This window comes from Octopus sinensis, linkage group LG10, assembly GCF_006345805.1.
Source record: "Octopus sinensis linkage group LG10, ASM634580v1, whole genome shotgun sequence".
Taxonomy (NCBI): Eukaryota; Metazoa; Mollusca; class Cephalopoda; order Octopoda; family Octopodidae; genus Octopus; species Octopus sinensis.
Window position 1 is genome coordinate 27,355,886 of NC_043006.1, and position 24,106 is coordinate 27,379,991.

A 24,106-nucleotide genomic window follows, 5' to 3' on the forward strand; every position below is an offset into this window, starting at 1 on the left:
AAATTACCGTTCGTCACAAGACAACAGTTCAAATAACAAAAAAAAAACACAGACAGAGACGAACTCACAATAACAAATAGGCAGCAAGTGAAATATATACGTGCAACTGAGGCAAAAGCAAACAAAACCAAGGTTCTGAAAGTTTAAAATGAGACATTGCTGGTATAATTTAGTTATATCTATACTCCAATAACCCATGGAAATACCCAAAGGGAAATGTTTTGATTTTGTTGAGTTACATCGAAAGAGTGCCTCAATATTATTTACATCTGATGGAAATTTGCCCTCATCTTGCTTGTTAACACGTTTCGGCTGCTATACATACCCATCCTTCATCAGGTGTCTTAGGGAAACTTTGAACCTTTAGTTTGCTATTAATGATAAAGAGCCTTTGAAGATCATGAATTCTTGTCTGCCTGTCAATAGAACTAGCAGTAAATAGAATTTTAAGCCAATGGTTTGAATTGCAAATTCACTTCCAAACTACAATTACAAAAGAAAAATGCTTTACAGCACAAATGTTACATGAAATGTTTTGTGATTGTAGGAATGAACTTTACCTTTTATTTTTGCATCCAATTTTAAAACATGTTCAGGAAATGAATAAACTGTTTGAATCAAACATTGTCAACAAAACAAAATTACTTGAAGATCTTTCAAATTTGATCAAATCTGTTGCTAATATGATAGTGATGCCAACATGTAGAATTGATCTTCTTGATCCTGATGCTTCTATTGAAAAATTTCTGGATCCTAATCCAAATTTAGGCTACAGGTTCGAGAGAAAGATAGCAGAAATGATTATCAAGAAGACTAACAGCCACTGAAGAAAATAATATTTGCAAAAGAGAGCGCAACAATTTTTACTCTGCCTTTATAAAGAGCTCAAACACTGTTTGCCAGGAAATATTAATATACTGAGGAATATCAAAGGTTTTTCAGTAGAGAATATTTTGCAGCATTTCAAAGAACCAATTTTACCTGTTAAGACAGGTAAAATTGGTTCTTTGAGGCAATGCATTTAAATGAAGAAAAAATTGCTTCAATTGAAATTCAGTTTTATAACATTCATTTAGTTAAATGGACAAATACATTCTGACTGGAAGTCTTGGAATATAAAGATGCTACTGGAGGAAATCCTTTTAGAGATGTTGCAAATTTTGCCATTAATCTACTGACATTGCCAAACTCAAATGCAGAAGTTGAATGGTTGTTCAGTAGTATGGGTGTAATCAAATCAAAATTGAAAAACAAAATGCATCTTCCATAGGAAGATCAATATTGTCAATAAAATATGGCCTGAAAAGATATGGCAAATGTTGCAAAAACTTCGATATTCCAAAACACATAATTAACCTTGAATGTATACAAATCAGTGAAATTCAAGAAATTATTTTTCAATGCTGAATATAATTAAAGTAAGTAAATAAATATTAAGATTTTTGATATAATTAGTCTTTAACATTTTTTTTTGTCATATTTAGCATTTTTTTGTATTTTTTCTACTGAAATTTAGCATTAAATTCTGATTTTATGTTGGCAACACTGGGGTTGGGGATTGAATGAGACAACAATATATGATAACTAACTAACGAATGGCAAGTTGCAAGTGACAACACTGAGACCCAAAACGATTGATTGCCAAATTAACCCATCCACAGTTCCATGTGGATGGGTTAATAATTAAGTTGCATACAGACTTCTTACAAACTTGATGTAGTGGTTTTGATGTAATATAACTGACCAATTTACTGTATTGTTACTATTACGATCTTAAGGTGTTGAGTTTCATGATGTATACAAAAGGGTAAATTTCGATACTTTCACCTACACGATTTTCACTTTTTTTCCATTGAATTCAGAATTGTAGAAATTATTGGAGTTGCCGAATGTGTAATATGAGCTAGCAATGGCTATGGAGAAAATTGAAGCAAGTTGTTCCTGGCATTATTTTTGTGCTCATTTGCTAAGGTTAGCAAGGACAACAGTATTGCATGCTGGCATGTTTCAAAAGACAGACAACTTTTCTGTTAATTACGTACCCAACTATGGGTCCAATAGAGGCAAGCTGTGTCTGACAAGAGTGCAGGGAGCTTGAGATAATGTACAAGGTGTCAGACAAAAGAGCTAAACAGGCACAGATATTGTGAAAACAATTCAGTAAAATATTCCAACATCGGATCACTAATGTAGCTAATTGAGGCTAGCTGTCGAACTGTTTCATCACTTCCACCCAGAGTAACAACATCTGCTTTTTAAGAGTATTTATTCAGTTTCTGTCTAATTGTTAGAACGTTAATACCTAGTTCCTTTAGTCGCTGCTTTGTTTTATCCTGTTCAGATATAGACACTAAACTATTGGCAAGATTGTGGCTCATCTAGCTCAACACGCTATGGATCCTTAAAAGTTGCTGCTTCGAATCTAACATGTTAACACACTCTTATTTAGCTGTCCAGTGGATAACGACATGCTAAGATATTTCTTATGTACACACACATTACATTTTCTATTGCACATACATTTTTTTCTCTCATTATTCCACATCCTTGAATAACACATCAATGCTAACCTTTCAGTGACCAAATTTCTTTACTACCACATGTAAAATTTACCATCAAGAAATAAATTGCTATGTTTATTAATGAAAGAATATTGTCTTCTGATAATTTTTACATCCATGTAAAAGACATACATTTGAAATCTTCTTACATGCACATTATAAAATATACTTTTTAAAGTGGTAATTCTAACTTATAATATCCATCTTGTTACAAGTAGTTTAAAATATTTTTCTCATCTTTTGAAAATTTAAAATGCTGTTTCAATTTATTAAAATTCTCCTTAAAAAAAGAATATTTTGTTGGGGTTGAAACATAATCTAAGCACCATATATAAAAAGAGGATGCTTAATAAAAATTTTTGATGGGTTTTAGAAAATTCATGCTTAAATGCTAAATATTTTGCTTTCCCACAAGATGAAAAATAATGTACATTTCTGTACAAACTGAATAGTAAGACTAAATATAAACTTATTTGACTTCAACATTCAAAAAATCAAATTTTCATTTTTTGAAAAAAATGTTTATTTCCACAGTGTTGACTTCACTGTAGAAAAGTAGCATATTTAATACTGGAGATATCATTTCCCATAATTAGAAGTACATATTGTATATGAGTGTGTATTAAGACATAAATAGAATAAATATGGTGTATAGTTTATCAGCATAGAAATATAGTAAAATTTTCATTATTGCATCTCTACATTTTAAGTATCTATATGTTATACTGTTTCTTTTATTTCAGAATATCAGATGACATTGCGATGAGAGAATTTTTTACTCAGATAAGCCATCAATATTTATCATCTTTTGAAGACAAAAGGAAGATGCTTTAGAGAACAGATATCACTTTGTTTGTATAAATCTATTGTGGAATTACTGTAGAATGTTTGTTGTGTGTGAGATTATTGACAAAATTTCTCTATTTTACTGTCTAAAATGCATACAAGATGAAACTTGGATTACTAATGAGCTTGCAACATCTTCATAACAATAACAGGTGTTCGAACTAGAGGAGAAATATTTGACAGGAAAAGACTACAGAAGCAAAAAAAATTCTGCAAAAACGAACAATTTTAATGATTAATATTTTTTACCTGAAGAGATGCCGAAAGAGATTAAAAAATCATCATACCACTGTGATGTATGTCACAAATCATTCTCTCAAAGAGGTAATCTCACTACTCACAAACGCATTCATACAGGAGAGAAACCATATCACTGTGATATCTGTGGTAAATCATTTTCTGGAAGTGGTGATTTAACTTCTCACCAACGTACTCATACTGGAGAGAAACCATTTAGCTGTGATATCTGTGGTAAATCATTTTCTCGAAATGATGAGTTAACTGTACACAAACGGATTCATACAGGGGAGAAGCCATATCACTGTGACATCTGTGGTAAATCATTCTCTGAAGGAAGTAACTTAACTAAACACAAACGTATTCATACTGGCGAGAAACCATATCAGTGCGATATCTGTGGTAAATCATTCACTGGAAGCAGTAACTTAACTACTCATCTACGTATTCATAGTGGAGAAAAACCACATCACTGTGATATCTGTGGTAAGTCGTTCTCTCAAACAAGTGAATTAACTAAACACATACGTATTCATACAGGAGAGAAGCCATATCGCTGTGATATCTGTGGTAAGTCATTCTCACAAGGAGGTACCTTAATTGCTCATAAACGTATCCATACAGGAGAGAAACCATATCAATGTGATATTTGTGGTAAATCACTATCTCAGAGTGGTGAATTAACTATACACAAGCGCATTCATACAAGAGAGGAACCCTATTGTTGTGATATCTGTGGTAAATCATTCTCTCATACTGGTAGCTTAACTAAGCACAAGTATATTCATACGGGAGAGAAGCCATTTAATTGTGATATTTGTGGTAAATCATTCACTCAAAAAAGTCACTTAACTATGCATTTATGTGTTCATACAGAGAAGTAATCACATATATGTCAAAAGCAATTTTATGAAAGCTATATACGACCAGAAATATATTGAAACTGGAAATAAGATATAACAGGGTGATAACAGCCTCTTAACACTATATTTTTATACAGCCACAGCTATATACATTTTAAAGATGATTTATGAATGTTATATTTTTAATACTTAACACATTTTCTGTTACTATTTGATAATTTGACATGAGATATGTATTCTCATAAATCAAAGATAACATTACTGTACAGTTAAAAATGACTATACAAATCACGAAATGAAATATTTTATTATACCATGTTAAGATATACATATGTATGTTATATATATTCTTTTATGTATCTTATGAATATTCTGGTTTAATTTTGTTGTGTAGATAGATAATTTTTAACTGCTTAGCTTGAGAATTAAAACTATAACTTAGATTTCACTCCAATATTTTTTTCTTTCTCTAACATCAGGATTTATGTGGTCAGCTGTCATATTTTATCTCATTTCTTTAAATTAAGTAGTTTTCATAGGTCACTGAGAGTTGAAACATAGATAAGGGATAACACTCCCTTTGTTCTGGTGCTGATATTAAGTTTCCTCTGAAAATATAAATAGAACCTCCCTCAGAGCCCCAGGGACAGTAGTTTTCGATTGCTCCAACACAACGGTCAGTTCTTTTTCTGTTTTGCTTTCTAGCAGACAGCTTGACCTGTTAGACATACTACTTCCAACACTTCTCATAGCACACAAACAAGAATATTCGCATTAGCCTGCTGCTACTTACAATAATATTTTCATTGCCTGCTTCTGCTAACCTGAGACATGTCAAACTGACCAGAGGTAAATAAAAATTTGTTGATGACATTTCACTGTTTGGTTTTCTTCTTTTTGAAACTTGGTTTCTTCTGCTTCAAATAACTCAATCTACTGTTACATGTGTGTATCCCACCAAGAGAATGATGGAATACATTCTTTTGATGGCTTAGATTTATATAATTTTATCAATTCTTTTATTTATAGTATAATCCCTCAATGTCTTGAAGGTTAATTTGTGAGAACTCTTCAACTTAATATAAATGCAAAATGAATGACATAATTTGTGCTTCATCCTCATCAATGTTTACAACTACCTTTTGTATTCAGGTAGGAAATGGATACATGTCTGTCATATAAGATATCGCCATATTTCATTTTTTCATCTCAACTGTAAGTTTCACCTGTCTTCGTGAATATTCTTCATAACTCAAAATTAAAATAAAGTTGGTTAACTCTAAAATCATCCAACCATTTTACTTGAAGAATATTAGAATATTTGCTAAAACACAAGGTTTTAGCAACATTTGAAGTGGAGATGGATTTTTTTTTTTCCCCTTTGTAATTAAAAATGTCTGGTGGTGTGGGTTATGGTTTAGTCACACGTATTGCAAATCAGATGGTTCATGAAAGAGTCATACCCAAAGACTGGTGTAGCAGCACCATAATCAACTGCTACAAAGGTAAAGATGATGCCTTAAATAGATATAATTACAGAGGTATCAAATTGTTGGATCAGGTGATGAAAGTTATGCAGAGAGTCATAGCCCAACTAATTAGGGAGAGAGTTAGTCGAGATGAGATGCAGTTTGGTTTTGTGCCAGGTACAAGCACCACTGATGCTATACTTCTGGTAAGGCAACTGCAGGAGAAATTCCTAGCCACTGTACTTGGCTTTTGTTGACTTGTAGAAAGCTTTTGACAGGGTTTCCTGATCCCTTATCTGGTGGTCAGTGCAGAAACTAGGGATAGACAACTGGTTGGTGAAAGCCATACAAGCCTTGTACAGGGACGCTACCAGTAAGGTGAGGGTGGGCAATGAGTACAGTGAAGAATTCAGCATACAAGAAGGAGTTCACCAAGGATTGGTGTTCAGTCCCCTCTTATTAATCATAGTCCTCCAAGCAATAACAGAAGAATTCAAGATGGGCTGCTTCTCTATGCTGATGACCTTGCTTTTATAGCTGAACTAGAGAAGTTCCAGGTTTGGAAGCAAGGTCTAGAATCAAGGGGCCTTAGAGTTAACCTAACAAAAACCAAAGTTATAGTGAGTAGGAAGGCAGACAAATCTCAAATCCCTTCAGGTAGATGGCTCTGCTTAATCTGTGGGAAAGGTGTAGTTAGAACTCCATAAGGTGCACCCAGTGGAAGTTTTGGACACATAAAAGGTGCTGCAACATTAGAGGAAGGTTAACAGGGAGACTAACTTCTGTATGTGGAAGGTGCACTGGTGCAATAAACGCTGAAAATGTACAGAAAATAGACTCCATCAACTGTCTGTGGGGCAAGCTTGAGACAGTAGGTAGCTTCCTTTATCTAGGTGACTATGTTGGCAGTGGAGGTAGATGTTCCAAGAGCATAGCTGTGAGAATGAGAATTGGCTGGGAAAAGTTCAGAAAGCTCTTACTCTTGCTAGCAAAAAATGGACCTCTCACTCAGAGTGAAAGGCAGATTGTTTGATGCCTGTGTACGAACAGTTATGTTGCATGGCAGTGATACATGGGTTATAACAGCCGAGGGCATGCATAGGCTTGAAAGAAATGAAACCATTTCGCTGGATGTGCAATGTTCGGGTTTGCATGTTCGACAGAGTGTAAGCATCTTGAGAGAAAAGTTAGGCATATTAAGCATCAGATGTGGCGTGCAAGGGAGACGACTGTGCTAGTATGGTCATGTGATACATATGGACAAGGACAGCTGTGTAAAGAAGTAGAGGGAACTTGTGGTAGAGGTAGATGCAGGAAGACTGGAACAAGGTGGTAAAGCATGATCTTTGAACTTTGACCCTCACAGAGGCAATGATTGGTGACCGAGACCTTTGGCAATGTGCTGTGCTTGAGAGGACCTGTCAAACTAAGTACACCTGTGCTGGTAGTATATAAAGAACATCTTTTGAACATTGGGCTTCACAGAGGCAAAGTGGCAGAGTTCCTCTTGAGTGTTGGGCCTCATTGAGACAAAGTGGCCAAGTTCCTTTTGAGCTTTGGCTGAGTTCCTTTCGAGTGTTGCACCTCACAGAGACAAGGTGGCTGAGTTCCTTTCAGGCATTGGGCCTCACAGAAGCAAAGTGGCTGAGTTTCTTTGAAGCGTTGGGCCTCATGGAGACAATGACCAAGACCTTTAGCATTATGTTGTGCTTGAAAAGAAGACCCATCAAGTCAAGCATAATCACAGTTTTGACAGATACCGGTGTGAAACAAATTGGCACTCGTGCCGGTAGCAAGTAAACACACCCCAGTGTCATGCAAATGGCATGTAAAAGCACCCAGTACATTCTCAGAGTGGTTGGCATTAGGAAGGGCATCCAGCTGCAGAAATCAATATCAAATCAGACTGAAGCCTAGTGCAGCCTTCCAGCATGCCAGCCCAATCAAACCATCCAACCTATGCCAACATGGACAATGGATGTTAAATGATGATGATGAATTACCAACATGACTTCAGTATTCGGTGATTCTAACTTTGAAGGAATTACACCCAAAGATTTACGAAAAGTAGAAGAGAAATAACCCAAAAAAAACAAACAAAAACAGCATCTGAGTCATTGTTGGATTATTTTAGTAACAAAGCAAACAGGTAAGACAGGTGAAGATTCAATACTAGTGTTTATCCATAGTCATTGCTTTTATACCTGTTAATTTCACCTGTCAATAGAAGTCAAATTTGATTTTTTTTAATATCAGGTAAAAATAAAACTGTACATCATACCTGCTAACAAAATTATAAATCTGTGCATAAAAAATTGAAGTTACAAACAACTGTTATTGATACCCTTCTTGGGCCTGCTGAATTCAAAACATTACATTTAACAAAGTAATATAAATGTGAAAGGGTTTAAAACAAAATCCAACTCATACCAAAATAAGAACCTCTATGTAGTCAATCTATCTGCTAGAACTAGCAACCAAATCTCTATCCAGTCACATGCTTCTGTCTTAAAAGAAAAAGTACATATTGCATAATATAGATCAACATACATTGTTTCCAAAAATTCCAAAATGATGGTGGATTTTGCTTTTAGTCAAGATTACTTTTGTTAATATAAGCAATGTATCTTCTATTATAAAGTATATGTAATCAAGCAGTGACCTAGTATTACATTTGATGCAGAAAATGTTTACTCCCAGCTATAATTGTGAATTAGATTCAGTCTCAGCAGTAAGTTGTTTGTTTAGCACTGGCTGGTGAGTATTTTAATTTGTTTTCAGTAAAAAAAAAATTGATATTCAGTGCCGGTGACATGTAAAAGACACCCAGTACACTCTGTGGAGTGGTTAACATTAGGAAGGACATCCAGCCATAGAAACCTAGCCAAAATAGGCAGGAGCGTGGTGCAACTTTCTAGTCAAACTAACCCATGCCAGCATGGAAAACACATTAAAAAAAAGTTCTGTTATTTATCAATCATAATCAGATAGAATAATTTTTTGTATTGAGATAGGTTTCATGATATCTCTTCATCTCATAAGGTTAGATAACTTTTTTTTCTCATAACTGCAGCATAAAGAACCAATAATTCAGTAAAGATATGAATGACAAACAATGTAATTCTTTTCAAGGGTCATAGATTAGATAAAAGGAAAGAAAGTTACATTTACAACTCAAGAAATTAGGCAATGTCTCAAGACTGAGATTGCTGAGAGACTAGACATCAGAGAAACCATTCTCAGTCAATCTCTATCAGTATTCTGTAAGATGGCTCTCAAAAAAATACTCTTTTGGCCTCTTCGTGGTCCAAAAGAGAGCCTTGTCCTCATTGTCTTCCATTCTCAGTTAATGCTTTGATAGTATTCCTGTGAAAAGGATCAAGAAAATGCAGTATTTGATAGTATAATGCAGAAGTTCACCTAATATTGTCATATGTTGTTCACTGATCTGACCAAGACAGGTTATTGATATCAATTTTCTGTTGATTTATTATTTCACAGACAAACCCAAAAAGTGAAACTCTACAGTTTTGTAGCAACTATTTACTTAGAATCTTTGATATTACAATACTAAATGTAAATGAACCCATAACTCACTAACCGTAATTTACCACACTTAGTAATACTAAATATCTGCCCTAACTTATTAGTGGTTGAAACTAGCATCAAACTCTCATTCAATATGGCTGATCTGCTGTTGGTATTTTTCTGTAAGTCTTTAGTCTCCAAAAACCACTATTCCTCAATTGTATTTCCTCTTTCTCCACAGAGGTACTTCATTAATTTGAAATACAAAACAAAGCACCTCAAGACATTGACTCATGGATTCATTGGTTCAAACATACCAAATATTTTCCTTACAGTATTCCCTGATAATGCTGAACCAGTCTTTAATATACATTTTCTGAGTGTACCAAGGCTGACACCACACTTTTGTTTAAAGCCCTTATTCATCTAACCATGTCCAGTGAGAGGGAGAGAACATATAACTTTAGCTCGTTTTCTCTGCACTCTTAGTTGCATTTTCAGTTATTCAATTTCTGCTTCTGGATCCAGTTTTGACAAGGTTTTAAGAGAGCAACAAAAGTTACAGTACCAGACACCAACAATATTGATTTTATCTGAAGACTAGCAGTATCGCCCGGCTTTGCTCGGATTTGTAAGGGAAATAACTATATAAGCATTTTTAGAGAGTTATAGCCAAAAAATGCATTAAAAATGGAAAAAAAACGATGGTAATTTTTTTTTTAAATCGTTGACTCATCGTAGACATTTTTAGAGAGTTACTTCCCTTATATAATAGCGAAAAAATACATTAAAATGGAAAAAAATTATGGTAAATTTTTTTTTAAATCATAGACTCATTGTAGACGTGCGCTAATACCCAGAAGAGCTCGATATGAATCACGACTATAAGATACCCGGTTTTGATTAAACTGCACCGCAAAATGTGGGAGTAGTTAGGAATCTAAATCGTAGGAGACAGACACACAACTTGACTTTTATATATAAAGATATCACAATGTCAGTCTACAGTGTGGGTAGAAAGTAACTAGGCATTAGAAATTGCTTATAGAAGTTTTAGTATCACTGAAGCCATCACAAAATTATTTTTTAAATAGACAACACTAATGGGGATTTCTTATTTTCCAGATGACCAGTCACTTGACTGTTCAGCAGTGAGCTAAGATAGCAGCACACTATGAAGTGTTGAATTCCATTGTTTTGGTTCAGAGATGATCTCGTGCATGGGAAGGTAAGCATGCACCACTAAGTCCAAAAGGTCATGCAAAGCTGATGACCACAGGCTCTGTGAACAATACAAGAAGTGGCGTCCAGCCACATCCCGATCAACGGAGAATGTGGCAACAATGCAGGAAATATTTAATCGAAGCCTGCAAAAATCAACATGCCAAGCAGCTCATGAAAGTGGACTAACAAGACACACAATGCGTTTGGTGTTGCATAAAGAACTGGATTTTTGTTCACAGAAACCCCATTACATGCAGGAGCTAAAACCTGAAGACCATGACTGCAGAAGTCCAAATCTCACTCTATGAGATTTTTACCTGTGGGGTTACACAAAAGAGGTGTACAAGACAAAACCTCACACACTGGAGGACTTGGAGACACAGATTCAGGAGGTTCTCAATGATATCCAAGATGATGTCCTTCAGAAAGTTGTTCATTCTATCCCTGGCCGTTTGTGGAAACTGGTTGATGCCACTGGTGCTTATGTTGAAATATGAAGATTTACTTTCATTTTCCCATGTAGTAAAGAACATGCATCATTTGTTTCAATAAATTTGTAAGAGGATTATGGATTTTATAACCAATTTTTAAAGCCTACTTACTTTTCACCCACCCTGTATACAAGGTCACTATTAGTAGGTGCCTGTCACTATTGAAACGTCAGTTATCTTGGGCCTTGCACTACCAATTACCTCCACAAAATTGGGATAACAGCAGTCCATCTGAGAAATGAACCCTGCGAGGTGGATCAGCTGCTATAGTGAGTATTGCTGGCCATTCACTGCAGCAACACCATCAGGATCATGACTGTGAAGTGCAGCTGAGCACACCATTTGTTCTGTGGGATGTGATCTGTTGCCCCTCCCCTCCATCTTTTGCTGCTTTACTCCCACTTTTTTTTCCTTTTCCTATTTCTTTGTATTTAAATGTCATAATTTAAAGTGTGATAAGTTGGTTTAATAAATGTTGTCTGTTTGTTAATAATAAAAACAAAAAGAAAGAAAAGATTTAGGTACAAGATAGTAAGAGAAAATTCTAGTGCTGTATGGGAAATGGGTTAAATATGTAAAACAGAAATTGAGAAGATAGTGGAATTCTATTAGAAATAGGAAAACATGAAACTGTTCTTATGAATAAACCCCTCTTCATACTTCTATACACATATAGAAAATATATACATAGAACATGAGGGGTTTAGTTCACTGGTTATCTAAAAGAATAGGTATGCTGTGTAAGTGCTATAATTGGTCATCCATTAGGTTTCAAGTTCACAACTGAGGTTGGAGCTAGACTTTCAAATTAGCAGGTATATATTAGAGGAAACAAAAACCAAGGTAGGACGAGTATCTCAAGTCATTTACAATATTTAATTAGAGTTAGGTGACTTTGAGGTAATTAATTAATTAGTTAGTTTAATTGATTATTGGATATCTTACAGCTATATCTAGGATATCCCAAGTGATAGGTTAGCATCTACGTACACAGGGTATTCCGTCATCAGTTACAACGTAAGTATGTATGAAAGTTTTAGACAGGGAATTCACAGTTTATAAAAGAATAAAATAGTTGAAGAATAAAGAGTAAAACAGTAGATAGAAGAATACAGACAGGCAAATAAAGTTCACAGCTCATATATATATATATATATATATATATATATGGAAATGACTAGAGACCGAGACCTATGGAAGTATGCTGTGCGTGAGAAGACCCGGCTAGACTAGTGAAGCCATAACCCGTGGCCCCTACCTGGGACGTAGTCAGTCCACCTGTGCATACCTTCCTTCTTGTGACACTTGTGAAGACCTGTTGAGGCAAGTGAAAATCAAATCAAATCAAACCAAATCAAAATAGATGAACATCAATGGAATTTGTATCCTTGTGGTACCAGTGCCGGTGGCACATAAGAAAACCAACCGAACATGACTGTAGCCAGTACCGCATCGACTGGCCTCCGTGCTGAGGGCACGTAACAAACACCATCCGAGCGTGGCCGTTCGCCAGCCTCGTCTGGCACCTGTGTCGGTGACACATAAGAAAACACCATCCGAGCGTGGCCGTCTGCCAGCCTCGTCTGGCACCTGTGTCGGTGGCACATAAAAAGCACCATCCGAGCGTGGCCGTCTGCCAGCCTCGTCTGGCACCTGTGTCGGTGGCACATAAAATCACCCACAACACTCTCGGAGTGGTTGGCGTTAGGAAGGGCATCCAGCTGTAGAAACACTGCCAGATCTGACTGGCCTGGTGCAGCCTTCGGGCTTGCCAGACCCCAGTTGAACCATCCAACCCATGCTAGCATGGAAAGCAGACGTTAAACCGTCCAACCCATGCTAGCATGGAAAGCGGACGTTAAACGATGATGATGATGATGATAGATGCAAGAAGAAAATGGAGGAAAAATAACAGGAAGAAGTTGGTTGTTTGCACTAGTAAGCCATTAATTTAATTAATTAATAAAGAAAAGTGGTAGTAATAGTACATTTACGATCGTTTCTGTTTACCAGTTGTAGTGGTAGATATCATTAGAATGTAGAGGTAAGAAGAGTGAAAGACAGGGATACATTGGTAACGAGAATAACAACAAAGAATGGCGAGTCTTACGTTATAGTAGATATCTTAGTTGTTAATTCTGCTATGAAGTGGATGTAGGGTGGAGGTTATTTTGATCTGTAGTCCCAAGTTTAACTAAGCACATATTTTCCATGTGTTTATTCTTGCATATAATTTAAACTATGGTTTACCTGCTGAATTACCTGCTACCATATACCTTTTACCAAGGACTGTACCTACACAAGTAATCACCAGCAGCGCCTTTGGATTTAACCATCCCTTAGAGGTTTTAAACACCTCTAACTTATACCTATATATATATATATGTATATATATATATATATGTATATGTATATATTATATATGTATGTATATGTGTGTGTATGTATTTATATATATATGTATGCATACACACCCACATATATATATATGTATATATATGTGTGTATGTGTATGTATTTATATATATATGTATGCATATACACACACATCATCATTGTCCTTTTCATGTCCTTGCTTGCATTGATCAGATATAATTCATTGAGGCTGATTTTTTACAGTTAGGTGCCTTTCCTGTTGTTAACCTTCACCTGTTCCCAAACAAGGTAATATTTCCCTAAGGCCACACATATTTTCACAGATTAAAAACAAAGGACACTGTTTGGGTGACAGTCATTTACAATTATCACACAATGAGACAACAAAGACACGCATGCACACACACAATGGATTTCTTTCAGTTTCCATCTACCAAATCTATTCCCAAGGTCTTGGTCAGCCTGTGGCTATAGTACAAGACTATTGCCTAAGGTGCCATTGTAGGGAAGGATTCGTGACAGAAAAACTGTAGACAGATACTTCGAAGTGGGCTAGCTAGGAAGTTGGTCAGCAGGAAAGAAAGAGACTTCTGGGAGGAGAATGAAAACAGAAGAATGTCAGCAGTAAACGTGGAATGAATCTGAGTGAACTATACAAAAATAACAGAGGACTTAAGCCCTGATGTACCTAAAGTAATAAACCTTTGGTAAATGTATTCTCGTCACCACTAGTTTGTTTGTGTATAGCCTAACAAAACTATACCATGCAGTAGGAGTAAACCTAAACACTATGTTGGAAAGCAAACTTAACCACACAACTTATATATATATACCTATCTATCTATATGTATATATATATAAATATATATATATAGATAGATGAGAATGTGTAAACTCCTCTAGTTCAGGTAGTGATTCAGCTATAAGAGCCAGTTCATCAGCATAGAGGAGCTCCCAAGGGCAGCCTATCTTGCATTTTTCTGTTATTGCCTGGAGTACTATGATGAATAAGAGGGGGCTGAGCACTAAGCTTTGGTGAACCCCTACTTCTACTCTGAATTCTTCGCTATACTCATTGCCAACCCTCATCTTAATGGTAACATCCCTGTACATGGCTTGTACAGCTCTCGCCAACCACTTATTTATCCCTAGTTTCCACATAGAACATCAGATAGTGGATCAGGGGACCCTATCAAAGGCTTTCTCCAAGCCAACAAGGGCCAAGTACAGAGGTTTATCTTTAACTATGTATGTCTCCTGCAGCTGTCTTACCAGAAATATAGCATCTGTAGTGCTTCTACCTGGCTCAAAACCAAACCGCATCTCATCTAGGCTAACTCTCTCCCTCCGTAACTTACATCACCTGATCCAACAATTTGATACCTCTGTAATTATTCCTGTCTAAGACGTCACCTTTACCTTTGTAGCAGTTGACTATGGTGCTGCTACACCAGTCATTGGGTATGACTTTTTGAATCACCTGATTTACAATATAGGTGACTAGACTATAACCCACAACGCTAGATATTTTAAGCATCTCAGCATTGATTCCTGATGGACTGGGAGCTTTCCCTGTCTTCATATCCATAATTGCTTTATCTACCAAAGTACTGTTGAATCGGGTAGCTGGTCCCTGAATTGGGTCAACATTTGGCAGACTCTCCTCCAATTCATTCTCCACGTTCAGCAGTCTTTCTTGGTGAAGAGGAAAAGGCCAAAAAGCCAACTCTATGCAAAGAAGGTTTTTCTCTTTGTTTAGTGGGATTGCGAAGGAGTCATCCACTTTGGGTTGCTACCAACTAATGCAATAATCAATGCTCAAATCTACTGTCAGCAATTAGAGCATTTGAATGCTGCTTTGAAGGAAAAAAAGGCCAGCTTTAGTTAATTAAAAGTGAGTGGTGTTTCATCAAGACAATGCAAGACCCTATACTGCAAAATCATATTGCAGAAGGTCAAGGAACTTGGCTAAGAGAAAATTGCTCATCCACCTTATTCCCCAGACCTTGCTCCTTCACATTACCATTTGTTCTGTAGTTTACAGAATCATTTGGACGGATTAATTCTCGAAACAACCGAGGAATTGAAACTGACCTTTCAGAGTTCTCTTTGAAACTGAAAGAGTTTTTCACAAATAAGATTAAAACGCTTATGAGTAGATGGAAAGATGTCATAGATATCATGGAAACTATATTGATGATTAAGTTTCATTAAAATGTAAGATTTGATCACTTGTTTTCCATATTTAAAATCCAGACGTTACTTATGAAATGACCTGATAGTAAGAATGAGAACAGGATGGAAGAAGTTATATTTGCTGGCAACAAAGGATTTCTCTCTCTTTTTTTTTTCAAAGTGCAAACTCTAATGAAGAATGTGTAAGAACCTTGATGATGTATTGTAGTGAAAGTAGAAGTACTGCATTGCAGCAAGTAAAGCAAGTTAGTTGAGTAGAACCTGTAGGATATGTAATGTTAACTTTCATAACAGGTAGAGCACAGTTGATCTGAAGAAGAGACTGGGTAGTAAATGTATTTGGCATTAGATGTCCATATCTAGACATCTGCAGGGTGAAAAAGTGCTTTGACCTGACAAATGATGTTTATAGTGGAAACAGGTCAAGAAAGGAGCAGGGAAATCTAAATGGAGAGAATGAAAGGCCTTACAGATAATATAACATGATCAAAAAGAATGGTTATTCAATGCAGTAAAAACCAATATCAGCATTAAATTAAAAAAAGCAAAAACAGATGTAATTCCAAATAGGTTTTCTTGATCATTTATTTCAGCCATCAGTTGTTCAATATTATTCTCTACTCTAGGCACAAGATCCAAAATTTTGGGGGAGGAGGCCAGTCAATTAGATTGATCCCAGTATCCAACTGGTACTTAATTTATCAACCTCAAAAGGATGAAAGGCAAAGTCAACTTCAGCAGAATTTGAACTCAGAACATAAAGACAGACGAAATATCGCTAAGCATTTTACCCGGCATGCTAACGTTCCTGCTAGCTCACCGCCTTATCAGTTGTTCAATATTAAAATATCACCAGTTCACATTACATTTTAATTTAAATATTATATATTATCAAATCATATTGAAAAACTCTCATCGTGGCAGTATGGTTCCTCACCAGTATGAATGCAGTTGTGGGTAGCTGAAGTATTTATCTGAGAGAATCTTTTACCACAGATATTGCAGTGGTATGATTTCTCTCCTGTGTGAATACTTTTGTGCCTAGATAAATTATTATTTTGAAAGAATGTTTTCCCACAAATATCACAGTGGTATGGTTTCACACCTGTGTGGATATTTTTGTGGGTGGACAAATTACTATTTTGAGAGAATGATTTACCACAAATGTTACAGTCGTATGGTTTCTCTCCTGTATGGATATGTTTGTGGAGAGATAAATTATATCTATTTGAGAATGCTTTACTACAGATATCACAATGGTATAGTTTTTCACCTGTATGGACAAGCTTATGGTAAGACAAACCACTACTATGAGAAAATGTTTTCCCACAGATATCACAGTGATATGGTTTCTCTCCTGTGTGAATACGTTTATGAGAGGACAAGCCACCACCGTTGGAGAATGTTTTACCACAGATATCACAGTGATAAGGTTTTTCTCCGGTATGAATACGCTTATGATAAGACAAGCCACCACTTTGAGAGAATGTTTTCCCACAGATATCACAGTGATATGGTTTCTCTCGTATGTGAATACATTTGTGGGAAGATAAATTACTATTTTGAGAGAATGTTTTATCACACATATTACAGTGGTATGGTTTCTCTCCTGTGTGAATGCGTTTATGTTGAGATAAGAAACTACTATTAGTGAATGTTTTACTACAAACATGACAGTGATACAGTTTGGATACTGAGTGAATTAATTTATGTTGAATTAAATTATTTCTTGTTGTGAATAATTCCTCACAGATATCACACCTGTGTGATTTCTCTTCTGCATTGTCTTCTATTTGATCAGTCAGATCAATAATTTCAATCTGTGATTCATTGAAAACCATAATTTTCTCTTTTAACTTAAAAATAAAAAATGATGTCTTGTAACTTTTTCTCTGTTTTCTTTGTAGTTTGTAACAAAAATATTTCTATGACTACATTTTTTCTATATGGTGGTCTTTATCAAAGACTGTTTATATCTCAGAAGTTTAGGAATACTTTTAAATGGTAGATTTATTTGGATACAATGTTGTAATTAATAATCAGTAATTAAGGAAGTTCCAAATATCAAGATACATCTGGATATGCAAATATTAACATATAAGGCAGATAGAACATTATAAATAGGAAATATTTTGCATCCATTCGACTAAGAGTTGTAAATACAGGTTAGCATCAGCTCGATGAAGTTAACTTTAGTCTTCCAAAGTAAACGAATACATTGTTCCTCTTCAGTGAAATCATTTTTATTACCATGTTTCTTGCCAGATAACCTGAAATAAAAAGACAACATAAGACATGAGGGACAAAGAAGTGTATATATGAAAATTACTGGAGAAAAATTACTTGACTATAAACAAGCAACAGTCAGAACATATTTACAGAAATAAGACAATCCAATGTAGAGATATAGTGGAAATAAATAGTAAGGACCATGGATCTGGATTTTTGGAATGAAGATCTTACATTCTAAATTATAATTTCTTGATCCAAGCAAATAAAACTCTCTCTCTCTCTCACACACACACACACACACATTCTATCCATCTATCTATTTATATGAATTAGATTACTTCGTTTAGTCAAATCTTTAGTTGTATTTTCTCCTCAGATATAGTTCAATCAATTCCAGAAAGCATCAATATCTTATACTAGAAATATATGACTTTCAACTGATGAACTTTTGTTCATGATGGTCTCAGTATCTTATTAAGATCATTATCAATTCTAATTTTAATACTGGAAAATTTTTTTGTAATGTTATGAGAGGGAGGGTTGGTGCTGAAAGGAATGATGGAATAAAATAATTTCCCTATACATTTTTCTCAAAGGGAGATGTAATATTGACTTATGGGTTATTAGGAAGCTTTTTCAAGAAATTTTCACTAACATTTCAGATGAAAAAAAAAGGTAAGTGCAGAGTTACTTTGCCAAAGAAGCTACATAAACACTTTCTACCATTTTTGAGTGAATGTATATGGCTGCATTTAATTAAAAAGGGTGGTGGACAGTAGAATTGGTATTTATTCACATCCATTTCTGTTGTGTGTTCAAACCCAGCAGAGTGGTCTTATCTTTCCTACTCCATACTAAATAAGCATCAGTTAAGTATTGGAATAGATTTAATCCAATCTGCATTTTCCCAGAATGAATGGTGTTAAAGCAATGTTAAGGAACAAGAGAGAACTCATAGTGCAAAGGATCCATGATTCAACAGAGGATTATCAGGTGAAGGTAGTAGGGCTTATCCACTAGGGCCAATGGATACAGTGGGACCAGTCACCCAAGGCAATGACCAGGGAAGATTGTCCTTCTTTCATACTGTCACTGACCTCTTGCCAAACCCAAATAACTTTAAAATATGGGGCAAAGAAAAAGACCCACCCTGCAAGCAGTGTGGAGCAACTCTTTGCACCTTGAACCACATTTTGACCAGATGCATTAGGGTGCTGGGAGAAGGCTGACACATGTGGGAACATGAAAAGTCCTTGCAGCAATTGCCAAATGAACTGATCTACAAAGAGTGAAGGCAAGTAAACACCAGCCACTACCACTACCAAAGGGCATCAAATGCCTAAAGGAAGTCAACAAAGCTCCCAAGGCAAAAATAATGATAGGGGACCTGTTTTCTATTTTGCATTTAGCCTCAGACTGGGAGATGCAAGTAGGCCTGAAAAACAAACTTGTTTTCCCAGAGGAGATAGAGGTAGCATTACTTTGACCAGATATATTCCTGCTCTCTGGGAATACAAAAATAATCATCAAGGTTGAATTCATAATGCCTTGGGAGTACAAACTCGAAATTTTCCCCTCGGTAAAGAAAAGAAATATCAGGACTTAGTCGACAAGGCCCTTGTCAAAGGATTGCATGCAGCCTTGTTCCCCATTGAAGTTAGCTGCTACATATTCCCAGCTATATTAGAGTGCTATTTCCTGCAGAAGATAGATCTGGAGCCTAGACAACTGAAGAGAGCCATCAAGGAGAGTAGTCATGGCACTTAAAACTAGCTCAAGGTGGCTGTGGTTGATAAGAGATCACAATTGGAACCCTTTCGTAGGTGAATACAAATTCAGTCTTTGCTGCCCCACTCAGGCAAAGCATATAGGCTAAGGAGCAAAACGCTTGTGACAGTAAGATACCTGCTGACGATACGGAAATATTTCCAGCATTGCAATCAATTTAGAAGAGCTTGTGAAACTCTGAGTAGCTCCTGCAGTTTCTACATAGGGCAAGCATCTCTGATGTTTATTTCGCCTCACCTGTATATTCAAATAAAATCCAATCTCTTGTAACTGTCGACACGACAGCATTTATTTGGTTAAAACATATTTTGTTTATGAAGCCTGCAACATTCGACTCTGGGTTGTCAAACGTAACAGATCAACATGTAAAAGTCGGTTAATGTTAACTTTAACACCCGGCCACAAAAAAAAAAGTTTAATAGATGTAAAAAATGTGTATTAAACGAATATGAAAACAAAAGTCTGCGCCAACAAACCGGGGTGGGGGGACTTTCGGAAAATTCACAAGATCCAATTATAATCCCTTATAACTTAAAGAAATTTTATATTGATATCTTTCAAATGGCATAGATTACGATTATAAAGAAATTTGTCAGGAAATTTTTTTTCCGACGGGGTGAAGAAAGGACTTTCGAAGAGAAAGAAATTCATAAATTATTTTTTTGCTTGAGTGTAACGGAAACAAGTTTGAAAAAAATTTTTCAGATTCATTTATTTTCGTTTGAGTAATAGGAAAAGGTTTTAAAAGTGATCCCATGTATCATTGCGAGAGGAACAAATTCATAAATACAGTGTTGAATATGGTTTCACTATGGGGGAAAAAGTTAAGGGTGATTTAGCTGTTGTTTTAAGCACACCCCCACCGTTGGGCTCGGATCTTTAAAAAAAAAACTTTTTCTATTACTCAAACGAAAAATAAATGAATCTTAAAAAATTTTTTCAAACTTTTTTTGATTACACTCTTCGAAAGTCTTCTCCCCACAAACTTCTTTATAATCGTAATGTATGCTGTTTGAAAGGTTAGTTATGAAGGAAAAAATAGGATCTTGTGAATTTTCCGGAAGTCCTCTCCCCACCCCCTGGTTCGTTGGTGCAAATTTTTGTTTTCATATTCGTTTAATACACATTTTTTGGTTAATATAGGGCGTAACAAATATCAGAAAATCAAAAAAAAAATGTGTGTAATAGGTGTAAAACAACTTCCTATGAACGAATATGAAAAAAAAAATTCGCGCACGCGAAAGTGGGGTGGGGGAGAGGCCTCGGAAAATTCACATCGGGAAGTTCCGAAAGCGTCTGAGGAGCTGACCCGGGCACCAAAACAAAAAAAAAAATAGTGTAATATGTGTAAAACAACTTGCTCTAAACGAATATGACAAAAAAAAAATGCGCTCTCGCGAAAGAGGGGTGGGGGAGAGGCCTCGGAATATTTATATCGGGAATTTCCGAAAGCGTCTGAACCGGGCACAAAAACAAAAACAACGTAATAGGTGTAAAACAACTTGCTCTAAACGACTATCATGAAAAAAATGCGCGCTCGCGAAAGGGGGGTGGGGGAGAGGCATATATCTGAACTATTTCAAAGAAAAGCATAAATTTAATGTTTAAAATAGCTTTAACCAAGGAATGAGATCCAACATTTCTTCACTTTTTCCAGAATTTCTTCTCTTTATTATTTTTTTTTTGCGAAATACGGAGTTTATGATTCATGTGTGAGTGTGTGTTCTTGATACTCGTTTAGAACAAGTAGTTTTACACCAATTACACTATTTTTTCTTAGTTTAAAGGCCGTGGACTGAAGATGTGAAATTTCCGAAGCCTCTCCCCCACCCCCCACCCCTTCGCGAGCGCGCATTTTTTTTATGATAGTCGTTTAGAGCAAGTTGTTTTACACCTATTACGCTGTTTTTGTTTTTGTTTTTGTGCCCGGTTCAGACGCTTTCGGAAATTCCCGATATAAATATTCCGAGGCCTCTCCCCCACCCCTCTTTCTCGAGAGCGCATTTTTTTTTTCATATTCGTTTAGAGCAAGTTGTTTTACACATATTACACTATTTTTTTTTTTGTTTTGGTGCCCGGGTCAGCCCCTCAGACGCTTTCGGAACTTCCCGATGTGAATTTTCCGAGGCCTATCCCCCACCCCCCTTTCGCGTGCGCGAATTTTTTTTTTCATATTCGTTCATAGGAAGTTGTTTTACACCTATTACACACATTTTTTTTTTGATTTTCTGATATTTGTTACGCCCTATATTAACCCATTTTTTTTTACACCTATTACACTTGTTTATGTTTTGGTGGCGGGGTGTTAAAGTAAATATTAAGCAAAAGGTGTTAAAGTAAATATTAACCAAAAGAAATAATTTTTCGGCGCTTCTTCAGAAACGCACCTCTCCAATTAAACCAAATGCAATGAAGAAGAAAAGGTTTGTAAACATTAACCGAAAAAAGTTATGAAAATGGAAAATATATACAAAATATATGATTTACCAATATCTTTTCTTCGGTGTTGTGTTTTCACTTGTGTGTAATTACACACAATCATAGAATTGTAAACAACATCGGTTTACAATTCTATTATTTACACACGTTATTACAGATTTAAAACAAATCTATATCGACTTACCGTTTTCAGAAGAAAACAGTGAATCAATGTGCTGTATTTCTTTTTCTTTATACTACCAAAGAAAATATATTTTCAAAGGTTTATATCAATCTCTTGCAATGACATCAGCATGCGTTTATCTTCTAATATATTTAGCCATAAATTCGTATCTTATCATAACAAAGCAGACAAGTGAACTTTATATCTTTGGCCACAGTTTCGATAACACACACACATACGTATGTCCGTGTATATTATTTATCTATCTGTCTAGTTATCTCCCTCTCTAAATACACACACATATGACCATCATCATCATTTAACACTTGCTTTTCATGCCAACATTGGTTGGACGGTTTCACAGGAACTGGCTAGTCAGAAGACTACATCTATCCTTGCTGTCTGCTATGGCATCGTTTCTATGGCTGGATGCCCTTCCTAACGCCGACTACTTTACAGAGTGTACTCGGTGCTTTTTATGTGGCGGCAGTGGCAGCAAGATCACCAAATAACTTGCAAGACAAGACTCCTTTGATTTAAGGCAAGGAGTGGTTTTGAGGGACAGAAGCATGACTCCCTCAGGTGGGAAGAGAGTAGAGAGAGGCGAGAGAAAGATGGTGAAGATGTGCTGGAGAGTTGTGGTGTTGGCGGTGTTATGTCTATAAACGAACTTAATGAGTGTGAATATCTTGTCTTGTACTTTCGGGGTACAAGAAAGCAATCACTCTCACTAGTCGTTGCTTTAATAATCCAGAATTCTACTAGTCAGAAACAACAAGACGCAGACGTAAAATATATATAACTACTTTATTCTCTTTCTTGGTAACAATAACAATAAGTGTGTTATCTGATGTCCTTGGTTCTGGGCGCGCAAGGCTGAAAGTTAATTGATTGTAATATTTACAATATTCAGCCGCAAAAACAGAACGGATTCAAGATGGCGTCGAACAAGGGAGACGATGTTGGTCTGCAACAATTTGGCTAAAGGCCTTTTGGTAAGGACTGCTAGAATCTAATCCAGACGGAGAGAATATATGCGTGATCGCCGCCTTCAATCGCTGGGTCCCAAGTCGCCGCTTGCTGCTGCTAGTGGTCAAACGTTCTACGATCCCCCTGCCTTGGCCAGGGTCGTGCTTCCGGTGGTTCGCGCATGCGCGAGAGGGGCCTTCCTTTCTGTGCCTTGGTGAAGGCACCAACATGCGCGAAATACAAATGGACCGTGCGCGAGCGCGCGCCGTTGTAGGATCACTACAGGCTCCCCTCCAGTGCGTACGCACGAAAGGAAACTTATTGTAGTGACTGCAAAACTCAAGGTGGACACCAGATAACCAAATAGCACCCAATAATATAATGGCAAAATTTATAACATACACAAGAAATTTACTAAAGGAAAAAGAGAAAAAAATACTCAATGAGCAAAAATCAAGAGTGCATGCATGAAAGTGTATACGTCACAAAGTATAGAGCCTTCCGCTGTAGGGAGCGGAAGGAAAGCAAAACTCACAGTCAATGAACCTAGGCGAAATTAAATCCAACTTCTCTAAAGGTGGTTGATCCTGCAAAATAGCAGTTAAATCAATTGCTGCAGGAGAGGAAATGGAATTGACAGAAGCTCGCTAGTAACACAAAAGGCAAAAGTGCAAACATGCTGGTGTGAGGCGCGACACAGATAATTTTCTGTTAATTACGTGAC

General features: G+C 36.2%; 2 protein-coding genes across 3 annotated transcripts in view; one reads left to right on the plus strand and one right to left on the minus strand.

Moving 5' to 3' along the window:
* The window catches only part of LOC115216615 (zinc finger protein 665-like), a 34,989-nt gene that overhangs the window by 2,012 nt on the left and 8,871 nt on the right, over window positions 1-24,106 (plus strand). The window contains exon 2 of the mRNA XM_029786095.2: window positions 3,305-4,064. Within this exon, the coding sequence (XP_029641955.1) occupies window positions 3,665-4,064 (400 nt within the window). The 5' untranslated portion in view covers window positions 3,305-3,664. The remainder of the gene's footprint in view (window positions 1-3,304; window positions 4,065-24,106) is intronic.
* Window positions 16,349-22,574, minus strand: LOC118765068 (zinc finger protein 239-like). Of its 2 annotated transcripts, none has more exons than XM_036506444.1 (2): window positions 22,435-22,574; window positions 16,349-18,061 (listed from the first exon to the last, which is right to left on the minus strand). In XM_036506444.1, exon 2 carries the CDS (start codon window positions 17,630-17,632, stop codon window positions 16,688-16,690), a length of 945 nt encoding a protein of 314 aa, XP_036362337.1. In that variant the 5' UTR covers window positions 17,633-18,061; window positions 22,435-22,574; the 3' UTR covers window positions 16,349-16,687. The 2 variants fall into 2 exon arrangements, with proteins under 2 accessions (XP_036362337.1, XP_036362338.1); XM_036506445.1 differs by having other exon boundaries at window positions 22,299-22,568.